We start from the raw sequence: 24,997 nt of genomic DNA, 5'->3' as shown, positions 1-24,997 counted from the left end.
ATTTCCCTTTCAGATGTTTCATCGCTTATGTATAAAAATGCTTTATATTTATGCATGTTGATTGTATAACCTGCTATTTTGCTGAATTCATTGATGAGGTCTAGAAGTTTTCTGGAGGAGTTTTTTGGATCCTCTAAATAGAGAATCATGTCATCAGCAAATAGTGACAGCTTAAGTTCCTCTTTTCTATTCATATTCCTTTAATTTCTTTAATTTGTCTAATTGCTCTGGCTAGTATTTCGAGTACGATGTTGAATAGAAGTGGTGAAAGAGGGCATCCCTATCTTGTTCCCATTTTTAAAGGGAATGCTTTCAGTTTTTCTCCATTAAGAATGATTTTGGCCGTGGGCTTAGCATAAATGGCCTTTACAATGTTCAGGTACGTTCCTACTATCCCTATTTTTTCTAGTGTTTTGAGCATGAAGGGGTGTTGTATTTTGTCGAATGCTTTTTCTGTGTCAATTGAAATGACTATATGATTCTTATCCTTAAGTCTGTTGACATGATGGATTACGTTTATTGATTTATGGATGTTAAACCATCCTTGCATTCCAGGAATGAACCCCACTTGATCGTAGTGCAAAATTTTCTTAATATGTTTTTGGATACGGTTTGCCAGTGTTTTGTTAAGGATCTTTGCATCTCTATTCATCAAGGATATCTGTCTAAAATTTTCTGTCCTTGATGTGTCTTTGCCTGGTTTGGGTGTGAGAGTGATATTAGTTTCATAGAATGAGTTTGGTAGGGTTCCCTCTTTTTCTATTTCCTGGAATACTTTGTGAAGTATTGGAATGAGTTCTTCTTTGAAGGTCTTATAGAACTTGGTTGAGAATCCGTCTGTCTTGAGCTTTTCTTGGATGGTAGGCTTTTGATGGCTTCTTCTATTTCATTGTTTGATATTGATCTATTTAAATTGTGTATGTCCTCCTGGTTCAGTTTGAGAGGAGCATATGTCTCTAGAAACTTGTCGATGTCTTTGGTATTTTCTGTTTTGTTGGAATATAGATTTTTAAAGTAGCTTCTCATTATGTTATGTATTTCAGTGTTGTCTGTCATGATATTTCCATTTTCGTCACAGATTTTAGTAATTTGAGTTTTCTTTCTCCTCTTTGTTAGTGTGGCTAAAGGTTTGTCTATTTTGTTTACTTTTTCAGAGAACCACCTTTTTGTTTTGTCAATTTTTTGAATTGTTTCTTTTGTTTCAATTTCATTGATTTCAGCTCTGATTTTAATTATTTCCTGTCTTCTACTACTTTTGGTGTTGTTCTGTTCTTCTTTTTCTAGGGCTTTGAGCTGTAATGTTAGGTCTTTTAGTTGTTGACTTTTTATTATTATTATTTTCTTGAATGCGCTGCTTTCATAGTGTCCCAAAGATTTTGATATGTTGTATCGTCATTCTCATTGACCTCTAAGAATTTTTTTATCTCCTCCCTGATGTTTTCTGTTATCCATGCATATCCATTTCATGTTATCATTCAATAGCATATTATTTAGTCTCCAGGTGTTGGAGTAATTTCTGTTTTTTATTTTGTCATTGATTTCTAATTTCATTCCATTATGACCTGATAGAACACAAGGCAGAATCTCTGTTTTTTGCTTTGTGGCATAACATATGGTCTATTTTCGAGAAGGTTCCATGTGCTGCTGAGAAGAGTGTGTATTCACTTGTTGATGGGTGAAATATTCTATATATGCCTGTTAAGTCTAGGTTATTGATTGTGTTATTGAGCTCTATGGTTTCTTTGTTTAGTTTTTGTTTGGAAGATCTATTCAGTGGTGACAATGGTGTGTTAAAGTCACCCAGAATTATTGTGTTGTGGTCTATTTGATTCCTGGAATTGAGAAGGATTTGTTTGACTTACAGGGATGCACCGTTATTTATGGCATAAATATTTACAATTGTTATGTCTTCCTGATTTATGGTTCCCTTAAGCAGTATTACATGTCCTTCTTTATCCCTTCTGACTAACTTTGGCTTGAAGTCCACTTTATCTGATATAAGGATGGAAACCCCCCTTTTTTACTGAGTCCATGTGCGTGGTAGGTTTTTTTCCCACCCTTTCACCTTTAGTCTGTGGATGTCTTTTTCTATGAGATGAGTCTCTTGCAGGCAGCATATTGTTGGGTCTTCCTTTTTAATCCATTCTGCCAGTCTGTTTCTTTTGATTGATGAGTTTAGGCCATTAACATTCAGGGTTATTATTGAGATATGATTTGTATTCCCAGTCACTTGGGCTTATTTTTAGTTTTTAACTTTGCTTGGTTTCTCCTTTGAGTGGATTTTCCTTTAAGGTATTTCCTCCCTTTGCTGTTTTTCATTTCCTCCTCATGGAATATTTTGTTGAGAATATTCTGCAGCACAGGCTTTCTATTTGTAAATTCTTTCAACTTTTGTTTATCATGGAAAGATTTTATTTCATCTTCAAATCTGAAGGTTAGTTTTGCTGGGTACAGGATTCTTGGTTGGCAACCATGTTCTTTCAGAGCTTGAAATATGTTGTTCCAGGCCCTTCTAGCTTCTAGAGTCTGGGTTTAGAAATCTGCTGCTATCCATATTGATTTTCCCCTATATGTAATTTGATGCTTTTCTTTCACAACCTTCAAAATCCTATCTTTATTTGGTATGTTAGCCATTTTCATTATAATGTGCCTTGGTGTGGATCTGTTGTGATTTTTTGCATTTGGTGTTCTGTAAACTCTTGTATTTGATTTTCCATTTCATTCTTCAGGCTTGGGGAATTTTCTGATATTATTTCATTGAATAGGTTGTTCATTCCTTTGGTTTGTATCTCTGTGCCTTCCTCAGTTCCAATAATTCTTAAATTCGGTCTTTTCATGATGTCCCATAGTTCTTGGAGTTCTGTTCATGATTTCTTACTATCTTCTCTGTTTGGGCAACTTTATTTTCAAGATTAAATATTTTGTCTTCATTGTCTGAGGTTCTGTCCTCCAAGTGGTCTAATCTGTTGGTGATGCTTTCCTTTGAGTTTTTTTATTTGCGTTATAGTTTAGTTACCTTCAGTTCAAGGATTTCCGTTTGGTTTTTTTTTTTTTTTTTTGAGAATCTCTGTCTCTTTGTTGAAATAATCTTTTGCTTCCTTTAGTTGCTCTTTCAACTGCTTATTGGTATGATCATTCATTGCCTGCATGTGCTCTCTTAACTCATCCTTTGCTTCACGAATCATCTTAATCATGTATAATCTGAAGTCCTTTTCTGACATTTCTTCTACCATACTATCACTGGATTCTATTAATATAGAATCTAGATTTGTTTGGATCATTTTCTTCCTTTGTTTTTTTCATGTTGTTCTTGTATCTTTCCCTCTAGGAGTGGAGACCTGGGGTATTGCAGTTTCCCCCCTATAGACTTATAGTGACCCTATAGGTTTCCAAAACCTTTTCTTTAAGGGGGAGATCGATATTAGCAGTGCCCAGTTCAGACAGTATGCAACCCTATACCAAATAGCCCCTATGAGGACATTAACAATATTGTCATAATAAACAGAATGAGTTCAATTATTATCTTTAGTATAACAAATATATTTGCAATAAAGTCTGCTGTTTCTAATGGAGGACAAAGAGAATGTGGAGGGGTATAGGATATAGCTGTTAAGAAAAGAATATATAGAAGTTCTAGATAATAGAGTGAGAGTGTAATCAAAAGAAGTTGGTTGTTAGCATGCGAAAAGGGAGAAAGAGACTCTAAGGGAATAGGTAAACAAAAGGAAAACAGCAACAAAAGTAAAGAAATAAAAACTTAAAATTTTTCAATAAGGAGAAGGAGAAAAAAGAAAATCTACACTACAACAGTCATATATATTCAAACCTCCCAGTCTTCAGTACCTGATGTATGAGAGGTACCTTACAATGAACTTCCAATCTCCAGCAGGTGTCTCAGAATGGGATTTGCCTCACCTAAAGGTGGAAGATACAGCTTCCAGGATTATCCAAGATGGCTGCTGTGGCTTCTAAATGTGTTGGCAAATGGGGAGCTGCAACTCGGGGTGTGGGCGTGGTCGGCTGGAGGTCCTGGAGGTGGGGTGCGGTTGGTTGTTCAGGGGTCCTGGAGGTGGGGTGTGGTTGGTCTGGTTGCAGGATCCTGGAGGTGGGGTGCAATCAGTTGATCTGGAGGGCCTAGTGTTAGGGTGCAATCAGTCTGGGGGTCCTGGTGGCGGGGAGCAGTCAGTCGATGTGAGGGCCCCAGAGGCAGGGAGTAATCATTTGGGCTGAGGGATCTTGGAGACGGGGCTCAGTCAGTCTGGCCAGGGGTCTTATGGGCCCTGGTTCTTATTTCAAAATGGCAGCAACCACTTGTAACCAAACCTGCAGGTACAGTGAGAGTGAAATTCCAGGCAGCATCAGGCAACTGGCGCTCCACTGGCAGTCTGAGCTCAGTTTGCTGACTGCTGTCAGATGATCAGGAGGTGAACCTCAGGCGGTGGGTGATGGATAGGTGAAAGGCGGACGATGGACAGGCAAGAGGTAGGCAAATGGCAGATGATAGGCGCCTGACAGTGAGCAATCTGCACTCAAAAAGTAGTCGTTATGCTGGCAGACTGCAGGTGATCACAGTAGACAAATGGGGTAAACAGCAGGGGATCAATAAGTAGCAAAAACTGCCTCACCAAGAAACAGATATCCTCTGCTTGAAACCTGAGATATGGAGCGACAAGGAATGCAGCCTCCCTCTAGTCCGCCATCTTGGATCCTCTAGGATTTTGGTTTTCTTGTTGTTCCTGTTGGCTCTTCAGAGTGTTCCTAGAATATGAGCCCTTCTTACCACCTTCACTGTAGCTCCCTGGTCTGAACTTCCATCATCTCTCATGCTGACTACTGAATTGCCTTCTAACTGGATTCCCTGTGATCACCCTTGTCCCCCACAGTTTGCTGTTAACACAGCAGTCCACATGATAGGTAAGAACATGTCAGCTGATGCCTCTCCTCCACTTAGAGCACTTCACTGGCTCACCTACTCACTCTTATCTTCTTACTGCGATTATATCGTGTATCTTACTTCCCTTACTATCCCTTGTCTTTTCTGTGGCCCAGTCATGTCTTCCTTGCCATTCCTCCAACATATCAGACAAGGTCCTGCCTTAGGAGAAGCACAGACTGTTGCCTCTGCTATGCATTCTTCCCTTAGCATCCAACTTAGCTAACTCTAATCCTTTCCATCTTGTCTTCTGGGGCAGGGGTGGTCACTCAGTGGTAGAGTACATACTTTGCATGTGTGAGGCACAGGTTTCAATCCCCAACATTCCCCACCATGCTTGTGTTGATTTCTCTATTAAAATTGCAACCCAGTCCCAGCTGGTTTTGAGTGTAGGCAGGAGGTCCGATAGTTCAAAGCCAGCATCAGCAACTTAATGATGCCCCAAACAACTTAAGGAGTGAGACCCTGTCTCAAAATGAAAAATTAAAAGGTGTAAGGTATCTCTGGGTGCAAACCCCAGTACAAAAATTAAAAATAAATAAAAACAAAACCACAACCCAGCCAAGAGTGGTGGCAAGTAATTGCAGTCCCTGCTGCTTGGGAGCTAAGGCATGAGGGTCACTTGAGTTAGTAGTTGGAGACCAGCCTGGGCAACATAATGAGACCCTGTCTCCCAACAAATATAGAAACAAACTAAAGAAGTAAAAATAAGATTTTTGCTTTTTTCTCTTCCAGGCCCTACCAGTTTTCCAATATGCTGTGTAATTATTTGTTTACTTGTTATGCTTGGTGACTTTTGCCTGCTTTCTTCCAGCAGTGAGAAAGTTGTGCTGAGCAGACATTTTTTGTTGTTTTGTGGTGTAATGTATCCCAAGAGACTAGGACAGTGGCTGGCACAGATTACGCCCTTAATGAATAGTGATTAGAGGCATGACTGAGTATGCATACTTTGCATGATCAGACAAAAAGAAAGCAAATGACTATGGGTTGGAAGGAAGAAAGAAATGTTTCCCTGGATAATAGAAGGGACTGTTTCCACTTGAATTTATGACCTTCTTTTCCTTTCTTCAGGTGCAGCAGAGGAGGAATGATCGTGAATAGTGTCTCTCTGTGCTTCCACAACAAACTCATCTTAGCCCCTATGGTTCGGGTGGGCACTCTCCCAATGCGGCTGCTGGCCCTGGATTATGGAGCTGACATCGTTTACTGTGAGGTAAGTGCTCCTGGTTTCCTGGGAGGGCTTTCCCACAGTGGAGCCTCCTCATTTGGATGCGGGAGTGTTCAGGAGTGGGGGAGGCAGAATGGAAACTCCCCGCACAGGTGTTTACTGAAGGTGGCAGGGGATGAACCGGCAACACCAATGAGCTCTGTGGGCCCTAGTGGAGGCCAGCAGCCCGGGGAGCGCAGAGGTGTCTGGGTTACTGAGATGGGTAGATGAGCATCAAGTTGGGCACTGCCCTGGCCCCCACAGGAGCCCCACAGGAGCATATGTTCAGTTCATCAGTGAATGGACTCAGAGGTTAGGAAGAGGAGAGAAAGGACCAGAAGCAGGCTGAGGAACCTGGACGAAGTTGGGTTTTGGTTGCCATCGGATTTTCTGGTGCTGTTAGCTGGTGGGGCAGTAGATACACTTGCTGAGCCCTCTGGAGAATACTGGGGTTCAGACCCAGGTTCAGAAAGATCTGTGAGAAAAACAGAATTAAAGGAGTAGCTGATGTTGGGTGATGAGGGAATGTGCGCAGGCAGTGCTTCTCATTGAGCATGTTTCAGAGTCAACCTGGAGAGCTTCCCTTAGTCCTGATATGTTGTCCTACTGAGTGTGAAAAGTTTCAGATGCTATTCAGTTATTCCGATCTTAACACCTTTTTTTTTTTTCCTGTGCTGTAGATGGAACCCAGAGCTCTGTGCACGCTAGGGCTCCACTGCTGAGCTACTTCTCATCTCCCATCCTTTCATTTAAAACCCACTGGGGGTGGGGTTGTGGCTCAGTGGCAGAGCACTTGCCTGGCATGTGTGAGGCACTGGGTTCAATTCTGAGTACCACATATACACTAATAACAATAAAGGTCCATCAACAACTAAGAAAATATTTTAAGAAAACCATTGGGGGTGGGGATAGGGATGGGATAACTGTGACTGTAAAAGGCAATAGGAGGAGTCTTTATTGACGGGATCCTTCTGTGTCTTACCTGTGTCAGTGTCAATATCCTGATAGTGATATTGTGTTACAGTTAAGATGTGGCCATTGGGGAACCTGGGTGAAGGTACCTCCTAGGTTTAGGGTCTCTCACCTTCCACAACTGCATGTGAAGCCCAGTTACCCTCAGATAAAGTGTGTAATTGGAGAGGAACCCACCGTGTAGAGAGAAGGGAGGGCCTGTGAGTGTACTTGGGGAAAACACCCTAATTCCTAGGTGTGTTTCTTGGAGGATAGGTGTCAATGTGAGAAGAAAAAATGTGAGAAAATAGGCAAATTAAAGAGTCTACTGTCAGGGATGCCACAGTCATGTGTGTGAACAACGTGAGACGGCAGAGAGATCAAGTGAAAGAAGGCTGTTGGTGGTATTTGTGAGAATAAGGTGAGTGGGGACAGCTGCGGAGTTAAGGCTTAAGGATGAACAGCAAACAAGGAGGGAGAAGAAGGACTGCCGGCCACCACTTCAGGGATTTAAGAGGTTAATTGGGGAACAAGTACAGGCAGGTGGCTTGAGGTAAAGGAAGTAGGGTGAAGGGAGTTATTTAGAAAAGACTTGCGTGTTTGAGGAATAGAGGGAGGAAGGAGGTAGAAGTGAGGGGCTGTAGGGGCGATGGGCCAGGTCAGCAGTGCAGTGGAGTCGGTTTGTTGTTTTCCTTTTCTCTTGGAGGGGATAGGGGTTTGTATATTTATTTTGTGGCAGTGCTGAGGTTGGAACCCAGGACCTTGCATATGCTGGGCAGGCATTCTGTGACAACTGTAACCTCAGCCTAGGCCACAGGATTCTTTTTAAAAAAGAAAAAAAAATTGTTCTTTTTCATTATACAGGCGAGTAGAATGTATTTTGGCATAATATACATCCTTGTAGTATAACTTATTCGAATTAGGATCCTATTCTTTTTTGGGGGGCGGGGGATTGAACTCAGGGGCACTGGACCACTGATCTACATCCCCAGCCCTATTTTATATTTTATTTAGAGACAGGGTCTCACTGAGTTGCTGTGTGCCTCACCATTGCTGAGGCTGACTTTGAACTCAGAATCCTCCCACGCCTCTGGGATTACAGGCGTGCACCACCCTGCTCATCAGGAATCCTATTTTTGTGGTTGTATAGGATTCAGAGTTACTCCTGATCTCATATTCAAATACAAAGCCAGGAAAGTTATGTCTTAACCATTTTTTAAAAATGTATTTTTAGATGTCAATGAAAATTTTTTTTTATATATTTATATGCAGTGCTAAGAATCAAACCCAGTTCCTCACTCATGCTAGGCAAGTGCTATACCATTGAGCTAACACAACCTCAGCCCCAATCTTAACCATTTTTAAGAGAACAGTAGTATTAAGTATATTTATGATGACAAATCACCAGAACTTTTTCATCTTTTAAAATTGAAACTCTATCCCCATTAAACAGCAACTCCTTATTTTTCCTCCTAACTGCTGGTCACCTTTCTGCTATCTGTTTAGAAATTAGACTATTTATTTGTTTTTATTTTTGTTTGTTTTAATATTTTTTAATTATTAATGGATTTTTTATTATATTTGTTTATATGTGGTACTTAGTATCAAACCAGGGCCTCTCACATGCCAGACAAGCACTCTACCACTGAGCCTCAGCTCCAGCTGAGAAAGTGAATTATTTAGATAAATGTTCAGTAATGGAATGTTGCAGTGTTTATCATTTGATGGACTCATTTTAAAAAAATTTGCGGATACTGAATTTTGAAACCCAGAGTTCTTTACCACTAAGCTATATCACAACCCTTTAATTTTTTTTTTTTTTTAATTTTAAGATAGTGTGTCACTTAGTTGCTTTGTGTCTCACTAAGTTGCTGAGGCTGGCCTTCAATCGGTGGTCCTCTTGCTTTAGCCTCCCGTGTTGACTGTGATTACAGGTGTATTCCACTAGGTCAATGTTGATGGACTTATTTTACTTAGCATAATATCCTAAAAGCTCATTCATGTTATAACCTGTGACAGAATTTTCTTCTTTTATGGCTGAGTAATAATCCATGAGATGTGTCTGCCACATTTGTTTATCCATTCACTCATCAGTGGTCATTTTAGTTCTTTCTACCTTTGTGATTTGTGAATAGTGTTGCTATGAAAAAGTTTGTACAAGCGTTCTTGTAGACCCTGCTTTCAGTTCTTTTGAATATGTTCCCAGAATTGAAATTATGGGATCATTTGGTAGTTCTATTTTTAATAGTTGATAGAATGGCTGTAGCATTTTCCATAATGACTGCAACCTCTCACAGTTTCATCAACAATGCACAAATGTTCCAGTTTCTGCACATTTTTTAAAAAATAGTTCCCATCCTAATGATAGCATGAGGTGTATTTCATTGTTTATCCGGAAATGTCATATTAATTTTTCTTTTTTTTTTGTGTGTGTGTGTGTGTGCTATTGGGGATTGAAGGAAGGGATGTGTTACCACTGAGCTATATCCCCAGCCCAACCCTTTATTTTTTTATTTTTTTTTTATTTTTTTTTATTTTGAGATAGGGTTTCTTTAAGTTCCTGAGGGTTTTAGTAGGTATCTGAGGCTGTATTACAGTTGTGTGCCCTGGCGCCCAGCTCCCTCCATGGTTACAATACTGAATTTAAAGAACCCCTCTTTTCTTTTCTGAGTGTGCCGAATGTCTCCAGAGTGGGGGAGCTCACCCCTTTTGTATCCAGTAGAAGCCACACTGGATACACTTTTCATTCCTGTGTTCATCTCAAATCTTCCTCTCTGTGCTTGTCTGCCCTGGTCCCAGTTTTATCATTGGTTAGACCTTTCCTCAGAGCTCCTCACTAATCGCCTTCTGCATTGGGATTGAAGTGAGCGGTTGAGGGGAGTGGGCTTGAGCTGAGACTAATAAATGAGGAGAATGTCCCAGTGTCTGCTTCCTAGGTAGTTATCTGCCCTGTGAGTGGCTCATCCTTTCTCAGCTCAGTCATCTCCAAGGTCCCTGGTAAGAGCAACTGATGGAGGGTAGCCCTGCCTGCCACTCTTGGGTGGAGAGGATAGTGCCACATGTCCCCCAAATCATGATTTGTTGTTGGCAGTAGGGTGACTGGCCAAGCAGTGTCCATAGGTGTGTGATGAAGGTACTTCTCCTGAGTCCAGGGCCTCCATATCCAGGACTGACCAGTGTTCTCTAATTCCTCTGCAGGAGCTGATCGATCTCAAGATGCTTCAGTGCAAGAGAGTTGTCAATGGTGAGTGCAACCCTGGCCCCAGGATTGTGTGTGTGCTCTTTTGGCTCAAGTGACACTACCACTGCCGCTGCCCAGGTTCCTGCCTGGCTGCACAATGTAATTGTGTAGATCATGTGCTCCCTTGAGAGCATTCATTGCTCTCCACCTCAAGCCTAATGTGAAGCAGGCCAAGAATGCCTTGGTGACATGGAAATGACCATGTTTCACATATGCAAGGGACCCTAGGAGCCTTGGAGTCAAGATGGCTTCAGTGCTGAGCCTGGTCAGTGACTTGGGCAAGTCATGTGATTTCTTTCCACCACAATTTCTCATCAGTAAAATGAAAATTATGAGCCTTACTTCAGGACTTTGGTTGTGGCTCAATGGTAGAGCTCTTGCCTAGCATGTGTGAGGCACTGGGTTCAATCCTTAGCAACACATAAAAATAAACAAATAAGGCATTTTGTTCATACACAACTACAAAGAAATTTTTAAAAAATAAGCCTTGCTTTACTGAAATTGTAGTGTTAAAGTGAAAATGAAATAAGAGAAGGGACAGTGGTACTTTGTACACCTTAAGCCCTGTGCAAATGGAAGTGACTGTGAGGAACTGTGGTTTTACTTATAGTTTATTGATGAAGCTCATTCTACTTTGATTAGAATTGTGGTAATCTTTGAGGTTTCTGATATATATGAATATGCATATACACATGTATATATTAGATCTTAATATTTCACAAGAAGTTGTGACTCAGTTTTGTCAAATTCTCTTATTTACATTTTTGAATATTATGAAAAATTCAATATCGCAAATCCAGTTAACCTAGAAAATGAAAATCCTCCATAATCTTATACTCAAAGAGTTAATCAAACTGGGTACGTTGGCACACCCCTGTAATCCTAGTGACTCAGGAAACTGAGGCAAGGAGGATTGCAAGCTTGAGACCAGCCTGAGCAACTTAGTGAGATCTGTCTCAAAATAAAAATAAAAAACATTGGGAGTGTAGCTCAGTAGTAAATTACCCCTAGGTTAAATTTTCAATACCCAGAAAGAAAAAGAAAAAAAAAAAAAAAGATTTAATAATAGGGTTTTCCATGTAGCTCAGTGGTGGGAAATTCCTCAGCAATTGTGAGGTTCTGGGTTCAATTCCACATAACCCCCCCAAAAAAAAAATAAATAGTTAAGCATAAAGAGGAATAACGTGAATTTTCCTGTATGTATTTTATGAATTACATGTAATATATAAAACTGTGATGTGTTTATATCTGTGCCCACTTCCCATGGGATTCTGTCTCACATATTAGTTTGCCACTAACTTTTCTACTAGGACATTTTCTCATGTTGGACACATTAGAATTGGTTTCTCTAGTGCCTTTATTGGGGTTTCAGTATTCCTGTTATCAGTATACTTCATTATTAGCACACCTGTTTTTTCATGGTTCTCTCAGACTTCTGCCTTCCAATGTTAAGCTGTTTTTGTGAGGGATCACCTAGATTACCTCTCCCAACATGTCATTGTCTTTGTACTACTCTAATCTGTTCAGTGCTGGGATGATAATTATAGATTCCATTTATGGAAATGCTTTACATGCTTTAAATTTCTTAGTTCTTGAAACAACCTTCAAGATAGACATATTCACCCATCTGCTGCATTGTATCTTTGCCTTATAGTAGTCATATTTGAAAGTCAATGATGTTAGTAGTGATTGTAGAACTTCACTAAAAAGAATAGATGAGATATACTTCATTTTTGTTAATGTTCTATTAAGTTGTTGAGAATACTAAAATCTGTTCGGGAAAACTGAATTCAATGACCCTGCTAGCCTCTGGTCACATTTTCATCCTCTGATCAGCACCTAAACTTGTTTTACATGTGTTTTGGTTCAAAGTTGTGCTATTTATTTAGGTGCTAGGGATCAAACCCAGTGCCTTGTGCATGCCAAGCAGGTGTTCAACCATGGAGCTCTACTGGCAGATCCAGCTAAGATGTGATTGATTCACTAACTGTGAACTCAAGAGCCAATAGCACTATATTGTCATGCCTAACCAAGGCTTATCAAACACAAGTGTTTTGTCCTACAGGTTCAAAACAGCCTTCTTGTGCTTAAGAGCACTGGACAGAACTTTAGCAGTATGTTTGGAGCCATTTTAAACAGTGAGATCACTAACAAAAAGCACAAAAATACAAAAGTCGAAGGGCTAAATATACTGTAAAAAGGACAAATTTTTATAGTGTGAGAACTGAAACAAGGATACAAGAGTGGCACCTTATTTGATCTGCTGGCGATGTGCATGTCAGGTGACTGCAGTTTGTTGTCACTTAGCAACTGTCCATGAATGACTGGAAACACCACATGTATTGATTAGGTTTATAATTCAATTTTAGTGAATAGATGCATTTGAAAATAGGCAACTGCAAATAATAGTGAAGATTGACTGAAAGAGTACTGGTCCACTCCAGTTTCCTGACACACTCTTAGTAATTAAGAAATGGTCACTTGCACTTCAAAGTGCCACCTTCCAGGACAAATTGGACCAGTATTAAAACACAAAGTTCACTGTATGTACGTTTTTTCCAATATTTCAAAAAATTGTAAAATGCTTGTAATCACTCAGAGTAAGTACATACAACCCAAACATGCAGTTTAAGAATGAATTATAAAGTCAACAAACCATTACCTGGGTGGTAAGATGGACCATCATCACCATGTCAGAAGCACAAACGTCTGTGATCCCTTTTTTCCGTTCAAGGTTATGCTTTGCTGTGTTCACTTGCAGGGCTTAGGCTAGGCTGAACTTGTACCCCATGTGTTTGTGTTTTTTTGCAGAGGTGCTCAGAACAGTGGATTTTGTGGCCCCTGATGACCGAGTAGTCTTCCGCACCTGTGAAAGAGAACAGAGCAGAGTGGTCTTCCAGATGGTAGGAGACCCCAATGTCAAGTGTCCTCCTGAGGCTTCCTGTGTGTTGGGATCTTATAAGTTAGGTCCTGTGCCGGCCAGCATCGAATGCCTGAGCTTCCTGGCACAGCATTGGCTTCCTGAAGACTTGACTTGAACATTTTTGGAAGGGTCGTTCATGAGTGCTTACACTATGGGAGCCAGTGTGTGGACATCAGGCTGCCACAGTCTGTTCCATGCCTCCAGTCTCAGATTTAATTTACTTAATTACAGGAATCTTTTGCTTGGCAACATAACTTGTATATTAATTTTTCGAATCCCTAGCATTGATTATATTCAGGTTGTGGTGTTTCTTTTTTTGTAGTCTGTATTTATTTCCTGTCGGAGGAATTAGATTTCCTCAAGAGTAGTTAAACTTTCTTACTGTTTGTGTGTTTGTTTCTACTTTTTGTTAGTAGGGATTGAACTCAAGGGCACTGAACCCCTGGGCCACTTCCCCAGCCCTTTGTATTTTTTCTTTTGAGACAGGGTCTCACCGAGTTGCTTAGAGCTTCTCTAAATGGCTGAGCTGGCTTCAAACTTGCTATCTTCCTGTGTTGGCCTCCCGAGCTGCTGGGATTGCAAGTGTGTGCTGCTGCTCGTGGACGGTTATGCTTTTACTTTAGGGTTGCAAAGACTCCATTGCTCTGTTCTCTTGCTCTGGACATTCCTTGGTGCTTTCTTAGAAATAGCTCCCAAAAGATGTTCAGGTTTTTAAAAAGTTGATAACAATGTGTAGACATATAATTATAGAATATTGAGTTGTGAGTATCTGCATGTTTTGTAGAAGATTCTTATTTTCATGTTTTTGTATAATTGAACATAACAATAGCATTAAGGACATTGTTTAGGTCTTCCAAGTCCATTTTTTTCCTTTCCCAGTGAGCTCATCCATTGGACTGGGTTTTTGGGAGACAAATGGTCCACACTGCTTGTGGGCATGAATGTGTATGTGTTTGGGGGGGGGCACATTGGCGGGGCAGATGGGCATGTAAGTGTACATCTGCCTTTATCAGGGCACTGATTGGTTGATGAAGCCTTTTGTGTTCCCAGGGGACCTCAGATGCAGAGCGAGCCCTTGCTGTGGCCAGGCTTGTGTAAGTTTCTCCCTCCTGAGCTCCCTTTGTCTTTCCTGTGAGAGAAGAGGTCCTAGTATCACTGATGACCTTGGAGGTGACCCACCCTTTTGCTTTGTGGCCCATTACTTTCTGTTTTGAGCAGAGGGTGATTTCCCTTCCTCTTTATGACATCTAAAGGCTGTCCTGGGACTCACATGTACCCCCTGTTTCCAGCTACCAAAGACCCTGTGTGAGGCCCAATTTGAATGTTTATTCCTTGGATTTCCTTTGTGGGGATTCTCCTGACTGTGAGTTCTGAGGCTTTAAGTCTCAGGTTTGGTAAGTCCTCTTGCTTCCTGAGTTAACAAAGGCAGCAGAGTACCATGATCAAAGAGGGTTTTAGAGTTAAGATACAGCTGGGTTACAATTCTGGATTTTCTACTGGCTAAGTGTATGAGCTTGGGAAGTTACTTAGCCTTGCTGATAAGTTAGTTCCTTACTGTGTGATATGATACCATTGGTACTACCCACCTCTGTCACAGGGCAGGGCAAAGGAAATCAGGCATATTTTTTGGAGCATGTCACACATTGGGAATGCTTAGTACATGTTATCTTTTGTTGTTGATGACAGTGATAGGAAGAAGGGACTCAGGCAGTAATTGCTGTTGATCACAGACTGTTAACTGTACAAACCAGAGAATGAGGTCAGGGTCCCTTCTGCATTTGAGTGTTGTTTGGAGTAAGTCAACTGTGCAGCTCAGCAAATGAAGGCAGTCCTGTAACCTCTGCCAGAAGAGTTGCTCTGGTAAAGGGCTCTTGTTCTTATGTCACTTCTCTGCATTGACAAATGGTTTTTATTTCCCCAGTGAGAAATGCTACCCTGGAATTGATTTAGCATAACTGTTACTGGGTATTCAAGTAATCTGACACAACTGCAGTATGGCAGTGTCCTCAATCCCTAGCTCTTTTCAGATGTGTACACACATTATGTCTTTTGTCTGGAACTCTGCTCAGATGAGGTCTTTCATTGAGGGTGGTTTATTTCATACACCAAGAGACACAGACCTGTTCATGCTTTTGACTCTGTCTTCTTCGTCAAGTTGAATGTTTATTACCCTATTTCTTTCATGTTTTTCCAGAGAAAATGATGTAGCTGGTATTGATGTCAACATGGGCTGTCCAAAAGAATATTCCACCAAGGTAAAAGATTTCTTTATGTTCCTCACCAGTATAGTATGGAGATTAAAGGAAGGTAACAAGATGTGACTGAGAGGTACAGTATCTAGTTCTGGACTAGATCCTGTTCTGGATGGGGAAAATGCTGGAAAGGATGTTAGTGGATCAATGGGCAAAACTGGAACAGGGTCTGGCCTAGTTGCCCATGCCTATAATCCCAGTTATTAGGGAGACTGATGCAAGAGGATTGCAAATGTAAAGCCATCCCAGGCATCTTGGGAGGACCCTATCTCAAAATAAAATAATGAAAGTCCTGTGGAATTAACTCAGTGATATAGCACTTATCTAGCAATGTAGAAGGCCCTGGGTTCAACCACAAGTGCTGCTAAACAAATTAAAAAAAAAAAAAAGGAAAGAAAAATAATATGCGCAGGGCTTTGTCTTTTTTTTTAATTTATTGTAAACTAATGGAATATATCTTGTTTGTCTGTTTATACATGATATAGAGGCAAACAGGGCATTGTCTTTTCATGAATAAAATGGAGACACATGGGCTGGGATTGTGGCTCAGTGGTGGAGCACGTGCCTAGCATGTGTGAGGTACTGGGTTCATTTCTTAGCACCACATATAAATAAATGAGGAAAGTAAAGGTTCATCAATACCTCAAAAGAAATACATATATGTATATATATAAATGATTTTTTAAATGTGTGAAACAACACCCCAAATTCTGCAACTTGAGTTCAGCTCCAGGCAGAGTCTGCTGTGTAGTCAGATGATGTTGTCGGTTCTAACGTGGATGTTAGTCTTCTACACCTCATGCACCTGTGGGTCTTCATAGGCACCTGCTTCTCTGCATAAGTGCAGATGCCTGCCCACATGGAGTGTCTGGTGGGCAAAGCTGTGGTCCTCAGAATCTCAGTGTGTGTGTGTGTGATAGCTTCCTTGTGGTGTATTTTTTCACTTAAGTTCTTATGAGAAAAACAGCTCCATGTAATCCATGTTCTGACTTTTATTTAATTTTTTCAAGAGTGCTTTTAATTCTTGGAAATAAAAATCTTCTTGTTTTGTACATAAGACCTTTTTTATGAATAAAAAGCCTCACCAAAAGAAAGAAAAAGTGAGGTATATGTTTAGGTTAATAGAGATTGCAGTATAAATGTCATCTCAGAAGAGATCAGAGCAGAGGGCTATGGTAAGCCTGAGAAGAGAGTGGAAAGGCAGCCCTTAAAATTGTTTCTTCAGAGGAAATGTGGTCCTTGAGGAAGACATTGAGGACTGGACGAGAGAGGAATATGGAGGCCACCAGGAGGTGGAGACAGCTGTGTATAGCTCATTTTGACCCAAGGACGGGGGAGTAGAAGAGGAAGAGGAAGCAAAGGAGCAAAAGATGGCAAACTTTGGTTGGAATCAGATGAGCTGGACTTGGACTTTAGGTATGGTTGACCTTTCTTTTGAGCAAAGAAGCCAAGTGTCAGGTGGATTAGAATGGCAGTAGGGTAGAGGTGGGGATGCTAGGTCTTGGCTGTGCAGTGATTGATTGTGGGATGTTGGGAAGAGAGGTTGGGGTTTGGGGAGGAAAGAGTAGTGGCCAGGAAGCAGGATTCTTGGTTTTGAGCTGTGATCAGGAGCTGAAGAAAGAAGAGGTTTGGATCCGATGATGAAGGGACTTGAGGTTGCTGAGTGTAAGGCATCAGAGGGACTCCTGCTGTGCTGTCCTTGGGAGCTTGTGGCAGGGTGAGCAGAAGGTCAGCAGTGCAGACATCGTAGATGTCCCCCTGGCTCACTTCCAGAGTCAGCCACTTTGCTCTGAGGAGTCACCCAGGTTGACAGCAATGCGTGAGGTCAGGAGGCTGCATCATACCTGCCTGCCTGCTTAAAAAACCAGAGGGCCTCGTGAACCTTAGCTTCCAAGAATTTCAGAAATTTGAAACTATGAAGAGTTGAAAACTTATGACTGTGTTTTCTCTGTTTATGTCAGTGTGTTCCTGAGTTATGTAAGGAGCAGAGTGGAAATGATTTGGAATGATGTACCTGATGTCGTGAAAAACAGCAATGAGCAGAATTTCTTACAGTGTACTACGGTTTACTTCAGGAAAATGGGGAATGAATATTTATGTATGTTGACTTTTTACCTACAGATTATATTTGGAAAGATAAGAAACTAGGGGCATTGGGTTCTTCTGGGGAAGGAAACTTGAGTTTTATTTGGTTTTATATTTGGTAGGAAATTTACACTCCTGGGTACTCTTAAAATAATTAGCAACTGGCACTAGCCATTCAGGACAAATACCAAGCAGTATGCCATACTGGCACATGCCAGCTAACTATGTGCTCTGTCCTCATGGTTCAAAAATTGAAGGCAGATAAAAAGTACAGACTGAGCTGTGCCCAGTGGTACACACCTGTAATTCCAGCCATTGTGGAAGCTAAGGCAGGACGGTCTCAAGGTTTAGTCCAATCTCAGCAACTTATGTGGACCCTGCCTGAAAAAGGACTGAGCGTTATGGAAAGGACTGCAGTAGCAAGGAAAGAAAAAAAAAAAAAAAGAATGTAGATTTATAGGTCTCTCATTTCGTAAGCAGGGGAAATCTTTACTCTTTTAAGTCGAACATCTTACATGTTGAATGTTTTATCTAGTAAAAAGAAGTTGGAAGGAAATTACATTATAGAAAATTACTAAGGAAAGGGCAGTGAACTTGAATTTCAGATCCTGTGAGTCCATAAGGAAGGGCTGGATTATGTGTGTGTGAGGTGAAGGACAGATGGAGCTGGGTGAGTTCCCGGCTTCCTTGAAACCTCTAAAGTTTGTATCTCTGACCCTCTACTGCAGAGCTAGTGGCTCCTCCACCCTACGAATTTTCAGAATGCAAGCCCAGCCAAGTCTGTGGTGCTATTTTTGTTTGGTACCAGGGATTGAACCCAGGCAGATTTAACCACTGTGTCATATCTCCAGCATTTTTTATTTTTTATTTTGAGACAGAGTCTCACCAAGTTGCTGAGACTGACTTTGAACTTGTGTTTCTCCTGACTTACCCTCCAGAGCTGCTGAGATTATAGTTGTGTGCCACTGCACCTGTTAATCTGTGGTAATTTAATGTGCTCTCTGATTGCATTTGTCATCCTTAAACATGAAACTAAACTGTAACAACTGAACTTAAAACTTCTAGCACATGATGTGAGCATTCATTAGTATGTAGTGTGTATAGTGTATTTATTGGATTTTTCTCCCCTCCATTTAGTTTTAACAATTCTCTCTTCTACTACTACTGATTATTAACATAATGCATTTAAAGTAATTTGTTACCTTGCCTAGTACATGGAAAATACAATTTTAAAGAGAGGGCTGGGATTGTGGCTTGGTGGTAGAGAGCTTGCCTGGCATTGTGGGGCATTTGATCCATTCTCAGCACTGCTTACAAAGAAATAAATGAAATAAATGTCCATTAAGAACTAAAAAAAATTAAATAAACCAATAAGGAAATTGTAAATAAAGCAAACGTGTGGTGGCACACACCAACAGTCTCAGCTCCTTGGGAGGCTGAGGCAGGAGAATCACAAGTTCAAGGTCAGACTCAGCAACTTTTGGAGACCTTGTTTTCAAATTAAAAATAGAAAGGACTGGGTATGTAGCTCAGTGATACAGCAACACTGGAATCCATTTCCAGTATTGCAGAGGGAATAAAGAAAAGGGCAGGAAAATTGTTGATAATTTCTTTAGAATGGGAAGACTATGTTTACAAAGAAGTCAGAGTGACAACCAATGAGAAGGCATATAAGGGATGGCTTTTAAATACAGATCCAGTCTCTGCCAAGCTCAGCAGACACCAGCATAAGCTGTAGTAGTTCTTCATGGCAAGCCAAACCAAGGCCCTAGTGGGACACCACTGAACATCATTTGAAACCTGCTGCAGTGCTTCTATCAAATTTTTGTACATGTGAATAACTTTATAGTTAACAACAATGATAAAATTTTTTATTTCTGTAAAAGAGTAGGAATTAAACTAAAAAAGAGGATGCATGAAGTCTCCTACATACTCCTTTGTACAGAGAAACTCAGCCAGCAAGCTTCCATGGCATTTGTCTCTTGCCAGTTTGATTTAAGCCTCGAATTTTGGAGATAGGGCAACCCAAGGTCTTTTCCGCCTCTGATGGTGCACTGCGTTTCTTGGGAGCCCCTCTAGCTCTCTGATTGAGCTCTGCTGACGTTTCTGCTGGCTTCTCTGCTGGTTTCTCTGCCGGCTTGTCTATTTTGTCCTTGGCTGGAGTGGCCAAGGGAGCGTCCCCATAGAGCCGGTAGCCACCAACCAGGCAGTATGTCTCCCCATGCCAGCCCACCTGGGTTTCTGCACATCCTTGGTAGAGGACATGGTAGTATGCAGGTGTAGGAGACGCGGGAGGCACCGCTGCTGGAAGGAAACCCAGAACCCATCAGTCACTTCCGCCTTATGCGCTTTGCCACCAGCACCTCCCTCTCCTGTTCTTTCCTGTTCTGACTGAAGCCCTCTTATCTGCTTGGCATCCCAAACGTAGCCTTTGCCTGTCACCTCCCTGGATGTTTTCTGTCTCCTCAAGAGATGCTTTCTGTAAAGTACGTGAGTTCTTGGAGCCAATGGAATCAGGTAGAGCACAGTCAGACCTCAAAATGGTCACCAACAGCACTCCCTCAATCTACCATTTTACAACGAATACAAATTTCTTAAGACCTGTCATTTCTGAGGCTTTAAGGGAAACAATTTTCAATTTTGAAATACAGGGTCTAATATAAAGTGTTTTAAAACCCCTGTGATATTGGCAGCTTCTGTTGGGACCCATTGATAGAGCCTGTTTGAACCACACTGAATTCTAGCCTGGTTTTTATGGATTTTTCTAAGGCCTTTCTTGTTTTGAGATGGTGTTTTGCTATGTTTCCTCAGACTGGCCTGGAACTTTGAGCTGAAGCAATCCTCCTGCCTCAGCCTCCTCAGTAGCTGGCACTGTGGTTGCACACCAGTGTGTCCAGCCCTACCACTTTCTGCAGGCCATATTCTGGGGCACGGGATCCAGAGATCCAGGTGCAGATTCTGGGTGCCAAGGTCAGGCCCAATATCCTTCTCCCCTCCATTTCCTGAGATATCATTTCCTCAGACCTCCAGTCTGACTACCACTTGCTCTGTCCCCCTGGCTCTTCTGTTCTTCCCAGCTGCATGGCACCACCCTTTCCCTCAGCAGATCAGACTGGGCCGTGTGGGAGGGGTCCGAGTGTGTGTATCCCTGACAGTGTGGTAAAGGTGTCTGTGTCTGAAGGTGAGGTTGATGAGAGGCCAAGAGCTCTTCCTCAAAGTGCTCCATCATTTGAGAAGGAAAGCACAGCACGCTTTTATAAGCGTCTTATGAAGGAAGGATGTGGAGAAAGCCTCCTTTCTGATTTGGTGATGGGGGTCTCATGTTTTTGTTCAGGTTTCACTCTGTTCCCCACCCAGATCCTTGAGCCCATCTCCTGGGCTCAGGTGATCCTCCCACCTCAGCCCCCCAAGTAGCTGGGACCGTAGATGAGTAGCAGTGTACTGGGCTCTGAAGGAAGCATCTGGGGAGTCTGAAGGGGTGGGCTGGATTGACAGAGATCAGGACCTTTGTGAACACTTGCCCTGAGCAGTGAGCACAAGCACTGTGGGTCCTTGAGGGAGCAGCAGACCTTTGGTCTCACTCATGGCCAGGGAAGTCCTGAGGAGTGATGGGCCAGCCCAAAAGGAACCTGTGGCCGTCCAGTGAGGTTGTGTATTTACCAAGGGCTCCATTACAGATGCCTGGCCTAGGCCTACCTGCCGCACTGCTCTCCCAGGGGACGGAAGACAAGTTAGACTGGATATAAAATATCCGGTCAGACATTCTCTCTTGAGCAGCCAGACTTGCTGGTGTCTTGTAGAGAACTGGTAGGCAAGTTTCCTAGCTACCCTGCCATAGAAACTGCATCTTGTGATGTCATCACAACCCACTGAGGTCACGGAAGGAATGAGTGACTTGAGGGTTAGGCGTCAGACCCTTGGTGTTTCATGGAAAGCAGGGTGAAAGTAGAGAATTCTGCCTGGGCCTTCCCTTCTGGCCTGTACACCTGTATGGTAGACAAATAACCACTGTCTGTGGAGCACAGCTGGTTGTTGGGACACCCCATGACCACGGGGTAGGAAGAGAAACCCAAATTGTGAAACTGGCCTAAAAGTCATGAATGAACACAGACAGCTAGGTTGCATGGCCCTGACTGTGAGCATTAAACTGTGGCAGGGCAGTGATGTGAGTGGATTAGGAGGCAGGGAATGCTCCTTGGAAGTGGGCCTGAATGTAAGTTAAGTTTTGAGCTGGGCACAGTGGTTCAGGAGTCTAAGACAGGAGATTTTTGAATTGAAAGCCAGCCTCAGCAATTTAGTGAGGCTCAAGAACTCAGTGAGACCCTGTCTCTACCTAAAATAGAAGCAAAGGGCTGGGGATGTGGCCCAGTGTTTGAGTGCCCCTGAGTTCAATCCACAGTACCTAAAAAATAATATAAAAAAATTAGGACATGTGGAAAAATATTCCAATTGGGAATAAAAGTAAAGGACACCCTCCTCTTGACCTGATTCAACCCCGATGATTATTCCTTTGAATGGTTGAACGTGTATTTAAATGATAGAGTGTGATAGAGTGTTTGCCTAGTATGCGTGTGGCGTCAGGTTTGATCCTTGGTACCACGGGGCGCGGGGGGGGCATTGTGTCTATCTACACCACCAAAAAAAAGAAAAAAATTTAAGAAAATAACAAGGACCAGCTACTTTGTAAGGGAACCTGGTACCAGAAAATAAACGTATACATTGAAGTGGGTTTTTTTTTCTTTAATTACTTTTTGTTGTTAGTGGACCTTTATTTATATGCAGTGGTGAGAATTGAACCCTGTGCCTCATACATGCTAGTTATGTGCTGTATCACTGAGCTACAACCTTAGCCCACTAAAAAGTCTCCTATTTCTTAAGGATGGGAAATCTTTATTGTTTTATCTTTTGAATTTGTTACGTTTTGTACATGTTATCTATTTAAAAAAAGAAAAAAGTTAGAAAAGGTAGGAAGAAAGGAAATTCCATTATGGAAAATTGTTGTGGAAGGGGCAGTTAACTTGAATTTCAGATCTTGTGATTCCATAAGGAAGGACTGGGTGTGAGTGTGTGAAGGACAGATGGAGCTGGGTGAGTTCCCCTGTTTCCTTGAAACCTCTAAGGTTTGTATCTGTGGCCTTCTAATGCAGAGCTAGTGGCTCTTCCACCCTGCCAGTTCTCAAAATGCAAGCCCGGCCAAGTCTGTGGTGCCTTTTTTGTTTGTTTGTTTGGTGTCAAGGAGACTTAACCACTAAACCACATCTCCAGCCCCTTTTATTTTTTATTGTGAGACAGGGTCTCACCAAGTTGCTGAGGCTGGCTTTGAACTTGTGTTCCTCCTGATTACCCTCCAAGCTAGTAGGATTATAGGCATATGCCACTGAACCCAGCAGTCTATGGTGATTTATTGTGCTCTCTGACTGAATCTGTCATCCTTAAAGGTGAAATTAAACTCTAAGAACTGAACTCTAAACTTCTGAGCACACGCTGTGAGCTTTCATGAGTATGCAGTGTGTTTACCGTATTTATTGGATTTGTTTTTCTCCCCTTCTTTCAGAGTTTTAAAAATCTTCTCTTCTACTACTCCCCTGACACACTGATAAAGTAATTAATTCATTGCATTGCGTAGAACATGGGAAATGTGGGAAAGTGTAAAAAGAACTAGGTATGATGCCATGTGCCAATGATCACAGCTCCTTGGGGGGCTGAGCTCAATGGTAGAACCACACTGGCTTCAATTCCCAGTACTGCAGAGGGAAAGAAGAAAAGGGCAGGAGAATTGTTGGTGATAATCCTATTATCATGAGACAAGCGGTATCATTAGGGTTGAGTTAAGTGGCTCTGAGTTGGCGGTTTCTGTTTGCTGGTGTTTTTGCTCAAGTTTGGCATGTATCTGGATCCTCAGGAATGGGACATTGTTGCTGGCCAAAGCAAAGGGCCTGGACAAGGTTTATGCCCCTGAATGATTTTGCTGTTGTTGGTACCAAAGCAAGTATTGGATATGAGAGGAAGAAGGAATATTTAATCTCATCCCTTAGGGAGGATCCATTGTTTTTTAAGGGCTTGGAAGATGGTGGGGTTTAGTTTATTATGACATTGAGACCTGAGTAAGGAGTGGAAAGTCCTGGAAAAAAGAGGTTTCTTTTGTTTTGTTTTTGGTATCAGGGATTGCACCCAGGGACGTTTATACACCAAACTAGATCTCCAGCCCTTTTTATTTTATTTCTTTTTTTTTTTTTTATTTTAAGCCAGGGTCTTAGTAAGTTGCTTAGGGCCTGACTAAGTTACTGAACCTGGCCTTAAACTCGCAATCCTCCTACTTAAACTCGCAATCCTCCTACTTCATCCTCCCAAGCCACTGTGTTACATTCATGGGCCACTTTACCTGCTACCTATCCATGTTTTTTACATGTAATAAGGGATGGAAGGGTAGTTCAGTAGTAGAGCACATACTTAGCCCCGGGTTCCATCCCAGCACCAATAACAAAGAAGAAAACAATGAAAAAATGGTCATCCTCTTGCCTAAAGTTCTTTTGCATTTTCCCATTGCTATTAGAACATACCAAAATATTTTCTTTGGCTTTCAAGTCCTGGGAAGTCAGTCACCACTGGCATTTCCACACTCAGCAAATAGCACAAATTCTTTGCTTCTGACCTCTGCCTTTGTCAGTCATACTGCCTCCCACCACATGGCCTTGGTATGTGCCACACTGTCAGCCTGTTGCCAACTGGTGGGGCTGCTGAGGCAGGTCCAAGATAGGAAATTTTGTCACTAGAAAGTGATGTGTGCATTTTCTCTTAAGTGCTCACCTATGCTGTGTAAAAACAAAACAAGGCCTGCAGATAATGCAGTGGTTGAAATAGGTTTCTTCTTCAACTTCTTTTTGTAGCAGAGCTAACCAACCCCTCCTGCTTTGTAGTATATTGCAAGAATATGCTGGGAAGGCCAGGTATGGTGGCAGCACACCTGTAATCCCACTGACTAGGGGTAGATAGGGGGCCATGTGCAGGAGGATTGCAGACTCCAGTTGAGTGTCAACAAATGAGCAAGTTCCTAGGCAATTTAGTGAGACTGAGTCTCAAAAATGGCAACTAAAACAGACTGGGGATATGGTTCAGTGTAATGTCCCCTTGGGTTAAATCCCTGGTAGAAATAAACATATATAAATAAATAAAAAGGGTTGTGTGTGTAGCTTATTTACAGTAAGTAAACAAACAAACAAAAGGAATATAAAATAATATTTGGGAAGTTAAACTGAGGCGGAATTATAGGTGCACAGACACTGACACACTGAGGTGCAAATGCGTCTGGAAATGGGGGCTTTCGTGTATCCAGTGTTGCCCAGATGATGGTCTTCAACATTTGAGGACACTCAGGTCCTGGTCCTGGAGTCTCATGCTGCCCCTG

At 41.8% G+C, this 24,997-nt stretch overlaps 1 protein-coding gene across 1 annotated transcript in view; it reads left to right on the top strand.

Annotated features, from left to right (window-relative positions):
* Positions 1-24,997, top strand: part of Dus2 (dihydrouridine synthase 2) — a 151,817-nt gene that overhangs the window by 100,113 nt on the left and 26,707 nt on the right. The window contains exons 5-9 of the mRNA XM_047527911.1: positions 6,005-6,146; positions 10,290-10,335; positions 13,144-13,235; positions 14,306-14,349; positions 15,450-15,510. Of these exons, the coding sequence (XP_047383867.1) occupies positions 6,005-6,146; positions 10,290-10,335; positions 13,144-13,235; positions 14,306-14,349; positions 15,450-15,510 (385 nt within the window). The remainder of the gene's footprint in view (positions 1-6,004; positions 6,147-10,289; positions 10,336-13,143; positions 13,236-14,305; positions 14,350-15,449; positions 15,511-24,997) is intronic.

The sequence above is a fragment of the Sciurus carolinensis genome, chromosome 16 (genome assembly GCF_902686445.1).
Source record: "Sciurus carolinensis chromosome 16, mSciCar1.2, whole genome shotgun sequence".
NCBI lineage: Eukaryota > Metazoa > Chordata > Mammalia > Rodentia > Sciuridae > Sciurus > Sciurus carolinensis.
The sequence above is the reverse complement of the archived record's forward strand: the minus strand, read 5'-3'. Positions and strand labels throughout refer to the sequence as shown.